At 34.2% G+C, this 16,403-nt stretch overlaps 2 protein-coding genes across 2 annotated transcripts; one reads left to right on the top strand and one right to left on the bottom strand.

Moving 5' to 3' along the window:
* Positions 1–1,360: 1,360 nt before the first annotated feature.
* Positions 1,361–3,135, top strand: LOC126721595 (CASP-like protein 4D1). The gene is made up of 3 exons (XM_050424643.1): positions 1,361–1,425; positions 1,982–2,042; positions 2,905–3,135. The coding sequence occupies exons 1-3, from the start codon at positions 1,361–1,363 to the stop codon at positions 3,133–3,135; spliced, it is 357 nt and encodes a 118-aa protein (XP_050280600.1).
* An 845-nt stretch (positions 3,136–3,980) lies between these two features.
* Positions 3,981–16,187, bottom strand: LOC126720922 (NAD-dependent protein deacetylase SRT1-like). Its single transcript, XM_050423796.1, has 14 exons — positions 15,980–16,187; positions 14,461–14,490; positions 14,272–14,364; positions 14,006–14,125; positions 13,433–13,533; positions 13,256–13,355; positions 11,518–11,597; positions 8,749–8,827; positions 8,169–8,222; positions 7,051–7,156; positions 6,446–6,528; positions 6,188–6,255; positions 5,189–5,291; positions 3,981–4,662 (listed from the first exon to the last, which is right to left on the bottom strand). The coding sequence occupies exons 1-14, from the start codon at positions 16,076–16,078 to the stop codon at positions 4,369–4,371; spliced, it is 1,410 nt and encodes a 469-aa protein (XP_050279753.1). The 5' UTR covers positions 16,079–16,187; the 3' UTR covers positions 3,981–4,368.
* Between the last annotated feature and the right edge of the window lie 216 nt (positions 16,188–16,403).

Raw genomic sequence — 16,403 nt, 5'->3', positions numbered from 1 at the left:
TTGGATGGGTCAGTGGGTTGAAAAAACTATCAAACTAAACTTAATCCCACCTAAGGCTTAATATAAAAATCTAATCGCCAAGCTACAAAAACCAACCCAAAGCGTTGGTTGGGTTGGGTTGGTCGAATTGATTTCCTTGGTTGGCGGGTTGCATGCACATCTCTAGTTATATGAGCTTATTATGTGAGGCATTGTCTATTCAGCAGATAGGTTGCTTGGCCAGTTGGCTGTCCAGTTCCGATTGATCTCTCCTAGTCCTAGGCTTGCATGCACCCTTTTGACGGTTACTCTTATGTTGAGTTGACCTGTGGAAAAAATTTGAAAGCTATTTTTTTGTCAGCTACCTTGCAGATACGTATCAATGCTGGAAGTCAATAATACACGTTGCTATGACTGTTCCAATTGAACATTTCGTCTCAATTCTTAAAATCGCACTTTCTAATTTTTGTTGGGCTTTGTGGAGCCTAATTGTATTTGATTCAGTTGAAGAACTGACTTGACATGAAATAATGTTGCATGATTTTTAATGGAAGATTTTCTGAGGCTTAGTCTATGGAGTGGAGGCTTGGGCCGATAGGCCAAAATTTTTGACCCGTTTTGTAATCCATTGTGAATCCTATGCGCATGATATAGAAAATGCAGTTTTGGTGATTAGGGTTTTGTGATTGTAGTTTTTGAGAGAGAAAAATTGTACTACCGCACTTTGTATTTTTTCCTTAATAATAGTGAAATCTCTGCACCTTCGTAGACGTAGGCAAATTGCTGAACCACATAAATATTGTCTTGTGCGTGTGATTGTTTTTCTTTGGCGTGTGTTTTCTCTATTTTTGTTTCTCAAAGATTGGAAAATTTGGGTTAATTCCCTACAATTTTAACAGTCCAACAGATTGTTCCAAATAGGAAAATTGAACAGAATGCAGGTGGATGACATTATCCAAAAAGATGTAACCAATATAGCAGTAAAAGCATGAATATTTGGAGAGAAAATGAGCCACAAACTTGGAGATAGAACTGTTTTTTTAACATTGGTTTCAATTGGATCATATTGAGTGCCGGCTTTGGCACTGGAAATTTGTCTTTCTCAATGTTTTCTACTTATATACTAGAGGGGCCTTGATATATATCAAAGGTCAATTACAGCTAATAAGGCAGAAGTCGACGGAACAACCAATAACTGGGTATATCATAAATAGCTATAGATTGTCTCAATTTTACAGACAGCATAAATTAGCAAAGTGTTAGCTTAGCTAGGCTTTAATTGGTGAAGATGGCACTACCAAAATCTCAGATTGTGATACTTTCGTTGAGGGGCCTTTCTTTACTTTTCCTACTACTATCACTCATAATCGTTATTATCAATATGAACACCCAAGTGAATGGACCTGATGGTATCATAGTGATGTTGAACAAGCTTCATAGCTACACGTAAGCAGTAGGCACTGAAAAATTACTATGCATCATCACTAATATTGCTGCTGTATTTGTGCAGAAATTATGCTTAGAAGCAGAACAGTGTTTTTTTTTTTTTGGGAGGGTTCTATGCCAAGAATATTTTTACTCATATCATTATCGCACATAATCTGTACGTACAGGCTGAAATCGCGTTTTTGTGAAATCGTGTTTATTTCACAACTATAATGACATGATTTCATAGATTGTGTCATGTGTGTATGATTGTATGTTACTAGTTGCGTATAACAATAATTAACCTTAATAACATATTATATCACGAAACAATGTAATTTATTTTATTTTATGACAAACTTAATGGTTAAGTATTTCATTATGGCATTGATGTTTTTTTTTGGGAAAGATTATGGCATTGATGTTAAGTGATCTTTTTTTTTTTTTTTTTTGTGAGGAAGAAGTGATCTCTATTTCATTCTAAAGTCTAAACAAGCTGATATTTCTTTTCTCTATTAATTGCTTTTGTTTTACTAAGTATTTCATTAGTTTCACGTTAAACTTTTGTAAACTGCAGCTACATGCTTGGTATTAGCGTCGATGGCATTGGATATACCCTCTTGCAAATAATTGCATTCGTAATGTTCTGGATTGTGATGAACAATGATAATGGACAAGGTACAACGATCATATAATTTCTTTTGTTTAAATTATCTTTGATGTCCTACTAATTTCAACCTATTTAATTTCATTTTGTCATGGCACTCTAGGATATTTGAGGCTTAGTTTTGTGTTTAATAGCTTCCTTTAAAAAAAAAAAAATTAATTAATTGAACTTTCACATTTGCATGTTTGCAACTGATAAAAACGGCCTGACTCATTGTATATGTTGATCGAAAGGCTTGTCCTCTAAGTAAGAAACTTAGACAATTTAGTGGTCCGCAGTCAGAGCTTTTATTATTATTATTATTATTATTTTGAAGCTAGACATTCAGAAAATGCTAGCTTCTTATTGGAAAATGGAAAATATTAAATCTACTATAAAGTTACTCCAAAATATTTCAACCTAATAAATGAAGAGTAATGCTACAATCACAAATTACTTTACAATATTCTTATAAATTGTTAATGTGACTATTTATTATTTGTTCTTATTTGGGTTCACTACTAACATTACTTTTTTACTTACTAATAATTACTCAACAAATCAGCAATTTATAAAATAATTTGTAATTCTAGCATTTTTCATAAATGAATGTTTAATAATTTTTTTAAAAAATTGGTGATACTTGTTATATAGCAATAGTATATTTATAGTACCCCTAATATCACTAGTCGAATATATAAAAACTATTAGTGACACATCAATTTATAAGTATTATGGAGTAATATATTTGTAGTATCTCTAACTTATTAGAGAAATTATATATTTACAACATTTTCACAACAACTTGGTTACATTTTTACTTGAGAGTTTGACATTAATGGTGGTTTTGGCAGGTTATATCATACGTATTAGCCACCGCGGCAGGTGCAGGAATTGGTGCTAGCATAGATTTCAAAGATCATGTTGATGGAAAATTTAGTATGAGCTATTACAATGATGAATTTGTGTCAGCTGGAAAATTAAGTACGAGCTATTTCAATAATGGACTTGTATCAACTGGCTTCCTTCTCCTCGCATTTGTGTGCACTGCTTCATTGTCACACTACAAAAAACGCGAGCTATAGCCGCGTTTTTTTAGCTACGTTTACAAAAAATGTGGCTATAACTAGCCTATAGCCACGTTTTTAGGAAGTGTGGCTTAAACTCTTACCTATAGCCGTGTTTTTAAACTATGGCTATAGGTTAAGTCTATAGCCGTGTTTGTAAGTGTTTTTAGCCACTTTTTTTTTTTTTTTTTTTTTTCTTTTCTATAAGGTCTATTGCCACGTTTTAAAAATGTGGCTATAGATCCAGTTGAGTATTTTATTTTTATTTTTTTAAGAACCTATAACTGCATTTTTCAAATATGACTATAGCTAACCTATGGCTGCGTTTTTAAAACATGGCTATAGGTTAAGTCCATAGCCACGTGTAAAAATGTGGCTATTGGTCCAATTGAATATATATATATATATATATATATTTTTTTTTTTTTAAATTTTTTTAAACGCTTTTTTTTGTAGTGTCAATCATGTCTTCCTATGCACTCCAAAAGAAAGTTTAGTTGTTGTCAACTGTCTTTTGGCCATCTACCACTTTCATTCATAAAGGACTTTATTTGAGGCCATTTTTATCAACTATACTTTTACCTTTAAAAAAATAATAAAATAAAACAAAAAAGGAGAAGAATTGGTGCTAGCCCCTTGATCCTCTTTTTTGCAGTTTTAATTTGGTTTAAGTTTATATTAATCCTCCAAATTTAAGAAATTATAATTTCATCTTTGAATTGATGCCTTTTAAATTTTTGAAGGACTAAACTGGGATGATTTATTCTTAGAGATGAAATGGAAGTTGAACAAAATTTCATTTGTTTTGTAACTTGTAAAAAATTGACAAGTATAAATTGTCAAAATTCATCATACACATTCAATTTTCCCGAACTTGATACGGGTTGCGACTAGAATAGATTATTCATAACTCCATATCAAAAAATACTATCAACGTCAGATAAACATATAAAGCTACACATACAAGCCCACAGATGTGATTAAAAGCTCATGAGAAACCGTATTTCCATCATTCAATTTTTTGCCTAAACCTTTTACAGAATGGGTTCATTATGTTCCCCCCAAAAAAATTTCAGATTCACAGCAATGGAGACCCAATGCCAGTACAAGTTTTCTAGGACACTACAGCGTATATGCAAGGTTAACTTCTCTATATATCATCTAGACCCCATTCTTCTCCTCCATGTTGCACTGGCTCCCAAAAGTAAAATTTACACCCAAAAAAACTGAAAACGAGAACAAATAATCAACTCAACAACATTTTAGTTTCTTGAGAGGCATTTCAGTATTAATGTTATCCTTGAGCCTTCTCATTATATAGCCACTACTCTTGGGAATATCTTCAGATAATCCAGTGCTTGCCAAATAAGTGTTGTATGCAACAAAATCAGTTGCAATGGCATAAATAGAGATTTCTTTTGTGGGAGGTAAAAGATTCTTTCTTTCAACTAATGAAATTTGCCCACAGCATTGATCTTGGATTGCTGTCTTCTTCAGTTTCTGAATCACATCATCCTTATCATGGTTGATGCTATCTGCTAACACCTGTATGGTACAAAAAACAAATAAGTTTTATCCTAATCTGATTTAGCCTTTCCTGAATATTTAACTTGACACATAAACACAGATAGGTAAAATGCTACAACAGAACTCCCCAACCCAAAAAAAAAAACACATTAGGATGACAAAACAATCAACTAAACAGAACATCTACAGGAAACATATTGCCAATTTTATGCATCACCGAAGTCTAAAAGGTTAAATTGCTCGCACAATTTCTAACTCCAGAGTTATCTCAGAATACTTTGCAGTAACAAGATTAATTTCTTACAAACTCTAAAAGAAAAAAAGAAAAAAAGAAAAAAAGAAAAAAAAAAGAAAAAAAAAAGGAAATGGTAACTGAAGAAGCAAGTAAAATATACATAAACAAAGTACTTCTAGGATAAGCTTATGAGCTTTGTCCCCATCGTCACTTATTTTTCCGGGAGAAAAAGGTAGGCATACAAAATCAAGAACTAAGTTTTTTACCTGAAGCCTAGTCAAAAAGGAAAGAAAAAGAAGAAATTTGCACCTGAAAGTTGACAGGGAACTCAACTTTTGTGCTCTGACACCCACAACCATCACTAAAATTGATCTTCAATGATATTTTAAATGGTCTTGTACTAATTAATTGCCTGTATAAAAATAGTCACATCAATTACTTATCAAAAAAAAAAAATAGTCACATGAAGCAAATATTAAAATTACATAAGAGTTACATTAAATGGTAAACTAGGCAGTCCCAATGCAGAGTAGCAGCACCATAATTCTACAAACCTTAGCCATTGATTTTGCACAAGCAGTGAAATTTTTTGTTTCAATGCTTTTGGCAAGCAAAATGATATAACTCAGGACAAGCTTACCAATTATTTGGTCTTTCAAGCAACTATCATTAGATAATTATTCTTTCTAAACAACACGTCCAAGTCTTAAATTGGAATTCAGGATCTCACTTCTTTAATTAGGGGGGAAAAGAGAAGAAAGCTCATCTCCAGTTCAATGAATATTTTAAAATTTCTCCCTTCTTTTTATTAAAATTCCCATTCCTCATATTTTGCACAGTAGTTTTGAGGATGTAGTAAAAGTTCTTTCCAAGCTATATATGTCAACCATTTTTTCCTTATTTTAGGATTTAGAGGTCCAACTTGCTCAAGTTTCTGGTTCTAAGCCTAACAAATGGTATTATTCTAACCCTATGTTTTATAAAAGATATTTCAAAACATTGAAGAAGGGTTCTAAAAATTGAAGAAGGTGACCCTCCTTTCCTGTCTACCACGTCTACTCCAAAACAATTTTAAAAAGGCCAAGAGAAAAAATATTAAATTATTATTATTCAACATTTCAATGCCTGTGGTTGAACTTCTGAAATGAAAAATCAGATTTGTCTAATGCTGTTTTAGATTATTTCCCTACCAATGTGAAATTTTTGTTACAATAGTTGAATATGGAGAAGCTGAAACTTTACGTCTGAATAAGAGAGAAAATTTCACCATGTACCAGCAATTGCAGTACTTAATCTGAAAGAGGATACCTTTTCAGCAAAAATGGTTGCTTAAGTAGGATAGCTGTCCTGAGATTTGGCCTGTCTAAGAAGGAAACCTAAACATGCAAATGAATAATCTCAGAATTAAATCTACCAAGGAATAAAATGTAGATAGACAGATTTGAATAGAAGTGTAGCAGTCAAATCATAAATAGGATGATAGAAGAAGCGCGTCTTCAGCTCTGACCGGTTAGGGCAATGAGAAACATCAATATTAAAATACTAAAACTGACAGGAAGACTATACCTCAACTGATTTGATGAATTGCAATGGAGCATTCTTCCCATGTTCGCTTGTTACCCTGAGAGTCCAGTTCACATATTTTTTGTCTGCATTGCAAGTAAAGCACCAGAATCCAAAACAGCCACATTAAATCATTGGATCTATGTAGCTAACGGCACACATGATGATACTACAAGAATAATTTAACTGTAAGTGAAAAAACTAAAACATTTGCCTTGGTTAATTGGTTCAACATAAAGGATAAACTTCTTTGTTTTTACTGGTCCAGGCCACCACTGCAGAATGCACTAATCCGTGAGTCAGAAAGATTGGTAAATAGAACCACGTGATTTGATTTGTTCTCAATAGGCATGAGATGATTGGATGGTGTAAGCAAAATTGGTCCTTCTTCTGGTGCAACAGATAATCTGCTTCCTTAGTTCAGGAAGATGGAAATTGCCAGTTGGGTTTGTCCAACCAAGAAAGGCATGGGACTCTTTGGGATGTCACCTTAGATTTCTATTTATCTTTTTTTATACAGATATAAAAAGAAAAAGACTAGAGCCACCCCACCAAGACTATTTACATCAAATATTAAAAACAGGGAAGCTTAAAACTAGCAAAGCTACCTGAAAATCTGGGGAACTGACGATAAGTAAGATTTATCTGGAAAAGATCAACTCTGACATATGGAGGAATCTGTAAATTAAGATCATGCATAACCCCTGCAATCACCTGCTCTTGATCAAGTTAGTAACAGGCTTGTTACAAAATGGGCAAAGCAAGTCAAATGTCTTATACAAATGAACAGTAATTATCTTCTTGATGTATAAGGAAATGTAGAAAATAAATACTTGGAATTCACTGAAAGGGCCATCTCCAATGCAAAATTTGTAACCATGCTCCTTAAAATGGACTTCTACCAATTGTACCACATGACTGACAACCCATGTTTTTGAATGTAAAACTCTAGCATTGCAAAGTACAGTGCCCCAGAAGCATGATATTTCAAATTGTTTAGGGTCCAAACTCCAAGCTACAGAGGGTTTTTATTTTTCTTCTTTTTTGTCTGATAAGTATTCCCCCATCAATGACCTACCGATCTAATGGATCTTAGGGGCCTCCCCAAACTTCAACATGAAATTTCAGTAGTTCAGCCACCTTAAGTTACCTAGTTCTAGGCGTACTGTATCAAATGTACATACAATTACCAAAAAAAAAAAACAATTTTAATATAACTCAAAATCATTTTCTTAATTTTAAACTGCACTCAATAGTCACAACAACTAGTGTAATGAAGGACTATGTAATATGATAAGAGAAAGGCAGAGAGATAATCAAATACTTTCAAGAAAATCTATACACTAAACATCTTAAGTTGTTAGAAAATGATGAATTTAATCATTTAACCATGTTTTAACACTCATCATGCTTGGACCCAAACTCCCCCTTAATAATTGGGGCCCAAAAAGTAGTATTATGAAAATTTTTAAATGGGATGTAAAGTAGAGACATGATTTAAACTAAAGCTCACTTAGTCTGAAATCATGATAAACTACCACTTGCCCCAAAAGCTTAAAATGTTACGAAGTTTTGAATTTAATCATTATGAAGGATTATTGTGATATGAGAGAGAGAATCAGATACTTTCTAACAAATTAATTTGCTAAACATCTGGGCTTTTAAAGTCCATAATGTGATGCAAAAATGGTGTCAAAAGTACTATTTTGATCCAAATTAATAATACCTTATCAACTCGACCATGGATAACCAAACTTGCTTTCTTGTCTTTTGGAGTTTGCTGCAGATACAAAATGAAATTTATGAGGAACAATTGAGGCGATGGTGTAGCTGCATAATAAGTCAACAAGACATACAAAGTATCCTGCACTAAAGATATTGTTGTAATAGCAGCATGGAGTAAGCAATAGACAACGAAAGCAAAAATGTTATTCCTCACAAAAAAATCATAGGATGGACAACCAAAATAAACATTGAACTGTCTTGGAAAATGTATATGTATGAGTTTAAAGCAAAAAAAAAAAAGAAAAGAAAAAAGATCATCAGATGTCCTGACCATACACTTGCCTGAATTATAGAAAATGAAAAAAATTTCAATAAAGCTCAAATGCTGGGTGGAAAAAACATTGACTAAAATACGAGAAACATCCAGTTTCATTACTATAAGACCTTGCTTACTTGCAAGAGGCATTAGTAGCAAAAACTTCGCAATCTGTCACATTTCTAGATTTCACTTTGGATGGTATAGAAACGTAGATGTAACAGAGAGAGGAAAAGAAAAGCCCTAAAGGAAAATATCGAAGTACCTGAAGATTTACAATTATGACCCTACCCCCACCACGGAGAGTTTGAAAAGGAAGGTCACATGCTGGAGTTATTTGCAAACTGCACAATAATATTAAGCACCTGATGTCTAATTAAATGAACAAAACAGTTTAAAAGGAAAGACAGTAATCAATAATATATTCCTTTAATGTCAGAATCATTAACAACCATAATTCAACACAGAGATGGTACGGAGACTTCAGATATTAAATCTGAAATTTATGCACAAGATCTTTCACCTTCAGCCATTACCTATGATGCAGCATCAGTAGTAGCACAAATAGAAAATGAAGGGAACTGGGAAAAAACCCTAGACTTCAACACCTATGACTGGATTTTAAGTTCAAAATTCAATGTCCCAAACATTTACTAGAGCTTCTTTTTAATACCTACCAGGATTACATTAAGAAGCAAAGCTACGACCATGCCACAACTACAATCCCATAAAATCCTCAATCAAAACAAAAATCAAACTAGTTCAAAATTCAAATAATTACAAAATTTTGTTCAAATCAGTATAGTATCTGGTGTCCACACCAACTACCCCAGGGTGGGAGAGACTCAATCCAATCAAGCATAGCTCTAGGTAGCATTCAAACCAGTCAATTAGTGACAAACAATCCTCCACCATCTAACCACAATGTCACTGGGTGGCTCCTTTGACTATGTCAATGAAGGTATACACACATGATCGAAGGTCAGTATCTGCATTGACACTGGGGTGGGAGGAACTCAACCCTATTGAGTGGGTCTCCTAACAGGATAAGATCAAGCTGCTGCAGGTCCTCCTTTGGTAATCTAACTCTGGCCGTCCTCGCCAGAGAACCAAAAAAAGTTGAACACCTCCATCCCTAATGAAAACAATCTGCTAATCCAAAGGACATTAATAGATTCTTTATGTGTTGGTGGAAGGTTTAGTGGGGCCAGATCAAGGCTAGGATTGGCGATTGGGTTAGGGGAAGGTTTGTGAAAAGGGTTATTTTGTATGACTGCTGGACCTTTATAAGCACCAAAGCCTCAATATTAAGAGTTAAGCTAATACCATAGTCAGATGGGATATCAACGACATATGGGTTTGATCCAACTCGTATTACAATTTGAATAGTCCAACACCACGAGCTTGTAGTTTCCTAATGGTTCCTATGGGAAACTGCTTGGGCCAGATACAAACCATGACATAGCATGTTTACATGACATTTAAACTAAGCCGAAGTGAGAATGAAATCCCAATTCATAGCATGTTCACTTACAAGACATCTTAATAGGTTCTAAACACTCCTATTTATGACCTCAGTTTGACCATATGTTTGAGGATAGTATGCAGCAAAAAAATTTAGCTTTGGGTGCCAAAGGGTTTTCCAAAAATAACTCATCAATATAATGTCCATATGAAATGGGACATGTTGAGGGATATTGTCATCTAGTTGGCAAATTAAACTATCTTGCCATTACTTGTCCAGATATATCTTGGCATAGAGTTTTGTGAGTCAATTTATGGCAGGTACTAGTCATCCACAATGAGTGGTTGTTCTTCAAATTGAGAAGTATCTGAAAGCATATACCAATTATGGAATTTTGTACAAGGCTAATGATTATTCAGGGTTAGAAACATTTATATTCCAATTGAGCAAGATTCACCCTCAAAGAGAAGGATCAACTACCGGATATTGCACCTTTCTAAGGGGAAACTTGATTCCTTGGGTAAATTAAGGCAGAGTGTCATGTCCCACTCTAGTGCAAAAGCTGAGTATAGAGCCATAGTTCCTACATCATGTGAGCATATGCAGATTAAGCACCTATTTAAGGAATTAAGGCTTAATATGCACTGAAGTTCTCCTGGTGTACCTGGGTATTTTGCTTAATGAACATTAGTTACTTATCCAAAAAAAAAAAAAAAAGGTGCACTGCAGTTACCATTGATATGTATTATGACAAGTAAGTAGTAATACATATTTCTTTGAAACCTGTTTCATGAGCAAACTAAGCATATAAAGCTGAATTGCCATCTTGTTCAGTAAAATATGGGAAGTAGAGTTATTGCTACCCCAATGTTTCTACAAGAACTCAAATTGAGTTTACTAAAGCCTTATGCAAAGCTAGACGAGATTAGCTATGTAACAAGCTCAGATTTATATGACATGTGGCCCAGCTTGATGGGGAGTATTATAAGTAGTATTTACTATATTAGGAGTAAATTTGAAATAATGTAGTAATATTATTATCAAAAACGCTAAGCATGTGTGTTAGTGTAAAGAAATTAACCCTAAGCACACTTCCCAAGAATAATAAAATGTAGTTCAAATCACCATAATATTCTATGTCTGCACCACCTTAACCCTTTTGATCTCTTACCTTAGCACTTAAAAGGAAGAAACACTCAAGAGTCTAAAGATAGAATACAATGATAAATTTAAACATCTTATGAGGTTGACTAGCAATAGATAGTATAATATTAGCTCAATCAAATACTACAGTTTTATCTTCTACTGAATTCTGACAACACTTAGATACTTGCATAAGAATAATCAATTCAGAGGAGATAATTAAATGGAAGAAAAAGGTTACAGGAACTTCAAATATAAGTGTAATAAACGAAGAAAAGGTTGATCTTATATGACCCACCGATCCTTTAAAACTGAAAACATTGTAAAACTAAGAGCTAATCGTATAAGGAAATTTAAATTCTACAAAATTCCATAACAAAAATTTTTAAGTGATCAACGAAAGCATCAATGCAGGTAAAAGCCTACCTGGTCCCTAAACACAATACAACATCAGCCATCCTACACTGTTCCACAGCTGGATTCAGCTCCTTTAGGGGCAATTCATCCTACATTAAAGAATTAGACTCATGCATCAGCATTATCAACTTCATAACTTTAACTTCTCAAACCATCTAATTACTTCTCAAACACCCATTCGTTATGAATCATTACCCCGTTCTCTAACAGTTGACAATAATTATCAGACACAAACATAATTATGCTGATCTATGACCAAGATTATTTTTAAAACTTTTAATCTTATAGTGCTTTCCATACCTTGCCACCAATAGATGTAACAATTCAACATCAAGCATTTCTGATGTCATGCTCAAGAAATTCAGATGGTCCAACATTAATTCAAAAAATAGAAAACATAACTTTTCTTACCTCACGACTATTTTAATTAGATAAATTTTAATCATTCTAACTAAACTCTAAACCCTAAACTCCATATACTATTAAATGAGATAGGGCCACAGAGCAGCATAACAAAACAAAGGATTTGGAAGAGGGGGGGGGGGGGGGGGGGGGAACATAAAGGCAGAATCCCTCAATCTTCGCAACTTTCTTGCCTGCCATTGTCCTCCAAGACACCCAGATAAAATTTTTCCTTGGTAAAAATTTCATCAGTAAAGTTGATTATAAATTAAATTCTGGTTGACTGAAAATAAAAAGGAAAAAGAAAAGAAACTCAAATAAAGAAATCAAGGCCAGTTATTCTATGAAAGCACAGTATGGCTTTCACACCATTCATTCCTGAAATTAAAAACGGCAGTTGGTACAGAGTTTGGCACAATACCGATATGCACACAAAACAGACGTTGAAAAACAGGATATGTACAGAATAAGGCAAAGTGAAAATACGGCTTAGTAATTTTAGGTAATATAGTGTATTATTAATAAATAAATAAAATGTGCTCATGCCTATAGTCAGAGGTCATGCAGCTGCAAATTTGGCTCACCAAATAACATAGAACTTCTACACACAGTTTACTTGGAGATGGTTTAATACAGGTTTATGCATACAAAAATGTGAATACTTTGATTTTAGTTTCACATGGTGTTCAATCGTCATGAAGCATCATGATATGCACCCAGCCACCAAGAGACTTTGTAATCAGAAGATGGTTTCTGTTGCTTTATTTGTCACTTCATCTCAAGCACCAAATCATCAACTAATAAAAGTACAAAATTGTGGAATCAGTTTTTTAAGCTTCCCACACACACACACACACACACACAATATTCAATAGTTGGGGGAGGGGATTTGAACCCTGGATGTATCCATTAGAGACACCAGTAGGTGCCACCATGCCAACAAAAAGGCTCTTGGCTACAATACAATGTTAGATCAATTATGTCATTCTTATTCCTTAACAGTACGCCCCAGTTAGTGTTATCCATGTTAGCATTAAGGTTCACCAGCCAAGCAAAGCAAGTAGGTACTTATTCAGATAGAGAATATAGGAACACTACAATGGAGGTTTTTTATTTACTCCTAATGGAGGTTTACTATTTGGAGAACCTTGACAGTGCCTTCCCTTATAATATGTATGTATATTATTATGATTGACCAGATGACTGAATTCAAGCAAAGCAACAAATCAAGTAATCAATACACCTATTAAGCTTTTTTTTTTTTTGGGGGGGGGGGGGGGGGGGGGGGGGGGGAACTTATTAAGCTTAAAAATTGATGTAACCAAGCAAACAAGGAAATACATACCTCCCAATCAAGAACAGTGTCCGTTAGTCTTGCCCCACACTTACAATGCCGTGATGTCTGCTTCATGCCTATAGTCTCCACCTCAAAATCTCGCAAATACCTTCATAATTAAAAATTTAATTTATTTCATAATAACATTGACCTTTCCACTGAAATCATCCCAAGTATAACTCTTACTCTTCTCCACAGGAAGGGCAAAGTTCTCTGAATGAATTACCATGCAACTCGGCAATTTTTTCCCTGGGAATTCCCGATCGGAGATGGAGGCTATCCACATTCTAGAAAGTACAATAACAAGACATCTATCAGTAAGGCAAGAAGATATGCTAAGATCTAGCACTCTATGACCCATTTGGATGAAAACAAGGCTGACTGTGAGAAATCAACCATCTAAGATTTTTGCTTTGTAGGATAAATAGAAGGTTCAAAGTGGCTGCTGTCATATTCAGCAAAACCATATCCAAGTTGCTTCTTATTCAAAAAATTTACAAAGTGTTCATGCACTCCATTCGATCAGAAAGCAATTGATAAATGGCAGTGCAAGTATGACACCAAAACACAGCATATTTTGAGTCGCATTCTTTGACTATAGAGAAAAAAAGAGTAACTTGATATATCCTTAATCCACCATTCCTACTTGCTAAAATATAATCACCCTTGCATTGGCCAAGTACTATTTGCACATTGTTTAAGATAATCTAGTTTCAAAAGTAGGAAAATTGAGTCACAAAGACAAGGAAAAAAAAAAACCTGGCTAATGACAAACTTCAAGATACCAGCCTTCTCCAGAGCCACCAAAGCCATATGTGTTATACCTGGCATTGCACGATGGAATGGCAATGATGCTTCAGGCACACCTTTTCCTTCATGCTGCAGGGAATCATATAAAGTGCTAAAATGAGCTTATTTTATAAATAAAGAAACATTATGAAGCAGGCTGGTCGAAGGTTCATCCAATGATTCTTTTGGGTTCATTTAAATTTGAAAAGACCTTCAAACCTAATCATGGTTCTCACCTGTAGTGTCCAAACTCCTTTGGGACCTCGAAAATCAGGTATTCCACAGGAAGTGGATATTCCTGCACCTGTGAATGCCACAATATGCTTACTCTGCAATGACAGGAAAGACAGTTCAGAAAATTGTAAAATGCTTTAGAAGATGCATGAAGACTCATTAAGATTATTTAGTCCTGGAGTGTACTACACCTTCCGAATCAAAGCTGCAAGATTTTTAATCTGCCATTGCACAATAGAGGGAATGGTCAGCACAATAGTATCAAGATCATGTAATCTATCAAGATATGTATCACCCAGCATAATATAATTAATCTACATAATGAAGAAGTTATCAGTGATCCCAATCATCATATCAGCAATCATTGGCCTTTACAAGAATTCCTAAAGCAGATCTTTCACAGTAGACCTAAGAAGCATGGACACCCAAAAGTTCACAGCATGTCCATGCTGGACACAGATAAGTCTTGTTCAGAAAAGAATAAAAAATGCACCGGTAAGAAAGACTAAATTGATCTATGTTGAGGGAATGAAAAAAAGTAGAGGAAGACCAAAATTCACATTAGTAGAAGTAATAAAAAAGGACATGCCAAATAGGAAAGTGATAGAGAGTATGACTTCCAATAAAATAGAATGGAAGAAAAGAATACATATGGTCGACCCTAACTAATCTGTTGAATATCCATAGCTGATCCGCCTAAAAAAGAATACTTATTTTTTTACTGATTTTGATGGAAAGATTGGATTCAAAATGAGGAAATCAGCTTAAAAATTGTGGTGACCCTATTGACGAAAAAAATGAGGGAGAGTCATTTGAGATGGTTTGGTCATGTTTAGATAAAAAGTGAGTTGATTCAAATTGAGGGAATGAAAAAGATTTGAGGAAGACCAAAAATAACATTAACAGAAGTAGTAAAAAATGGACATTTAAATTAAGAATGTGACACAAAGTATGACTTCAGATAGAAAATGGCCAACCCTGGCTAATGTGTTGAGGATCCATAGCCAACTTCAAAAGATTTGGGAGTAAGGCTTTGTTGTTGTTGTTGTATTATTAACAATTTTCACAAATAAACGGAAGATATTGCCTGGCATTAAAGAATCATGTTTCTGAATGTCAAAAAAAGAAGGATACATGGTGTCCCTCAATTTAAAGAATTCTAAAAATTGTACCATTTGTTGTGGCACAGCCAAATTTTGCATTTTCACATTAACATTCAAACCATTATCACCTTCATCAAATTACTTGCCTCCTACATTTAAGAATTATGACATAAACAAAATCAAGACTTCTAAAATTCCACATTCTAAACATTCTAATCCTATCATTAGACCAAACAGATGAAACTTTCCACGTTTAATACAATAGTTTGCATTTGGTTCTACTACTCTAATCATATTGAAAACAAGAAGAACAAAATTCACACACACACACACACCCATCAAAACCTTTCATATACAAAAACAATTTTAGCCCATCAAGCACAATCCTTATATCAAATCAAACCAATGTTATGTTTACCCATATGCCATATTACCTACAAATACAAGCACAAAAAAACAGTTTCATGGGCTTTCAAAATCATAAATAACAAGTCTATAGTGATAACAACAATACAAGAACATTCACAAACAACAATAAAATAGCACATGCAACACATAAACAATTATCTGAACTAAAACGACAGGTGGGAATATATTGGAACCTTACTTTTTGTTGCAAAACATGAGGTGGGTCGAAAATCTCAGACATTCCAACCGAGCCCACATTTTCATTGTAAGAAAGCTTCTCTGCAAAACCCAGAGACATGTTTGTGTGTGTTTTTTTCTCAGAGCCTATAAACTATTTTATGATTTCTCTTCCTTGCGCTTGAAGTTGAAACATTTATAGTTGCGTCAAACATTTCCACTATAAAGAGTCGTACTCATATGGGATATCTTTGTCAATTTGAAATGACAGAATATACCCTTATAACATTGGACAATAAGCGTGCAAATTTGTGAGAATGGCTAGGTTTGTGGGTAGGACTCAATGGACTTTTCATACTACTAGATAAATATGGGTCACCTTGAAATATGGGTTCCTTTTAGGGATGACAATTTAAACCAGCCCCATCGAGTGTGGGAGTTAATAT

This window comes from Quercus robur, chromosome 4 (assembly GCF_932294415.1).
Source record: "Quercus robur chromosome 4, dhQueRobu3.1, whole genome shotgun sequence".
In the NCBI taxonomy this organism is placed as follows: Eukaryota; Viridiplantae; Streptophyta; class Magnoliopsida; order Fagales; family Fagaceae; genus Quercus; species Quercus robur.
The sequence above is the reverse complement of the archived record's forward strand: the minus strand, read 5'-3'. Positions and strand labels throughout refer to the sequence as shown.

Bases quoted from the DNA above. Each gene is read 5' to 3' on its own strand.
- LOC126720922 (XM_050423796.1), bottom strand. From the start codon at position 16,078: ATGTCTCTGGGTTTTGCAGAGAAGCTTTCTTACAATGAAAATGTGGGC. The intron at 6,529-7,050 runs GTAGCTTTGCTA...CTTGCAATGCAG, and splicing joins TCAGTTCCCCAGATTTTCAG to ACAAAAAATATGTGAACTGG. The intron at 6,256-6,445 runs GTATAGTCTTCC...TTGCATGTTTAG, and splicing joins AATTCATCAAATCAGTTGAG to GTTTCCTTCTTAGACAGGCC.
- LOC126721595 (XM_050424643.1), top strand. From the start codon at position 1,361: ATGAACACCCAAGTGAATGGACCTGATGGTATCATAGTGATGTTGAAC. The intron at 1,426-1,981 runs GTAAGCAGTAGG...TGTAAACTGCAG, and splicing joins AACAAGCTTCATAGCTACAC to CTACATGCTTGGTATTAGCG. The intron at 2,043-2,904 runs GTAATGTTCTGG...TGGTTTTGGCAG, and splicing joins TCTTGCAAATAATTGCATTC to GTTATATCATACGTATTAGC.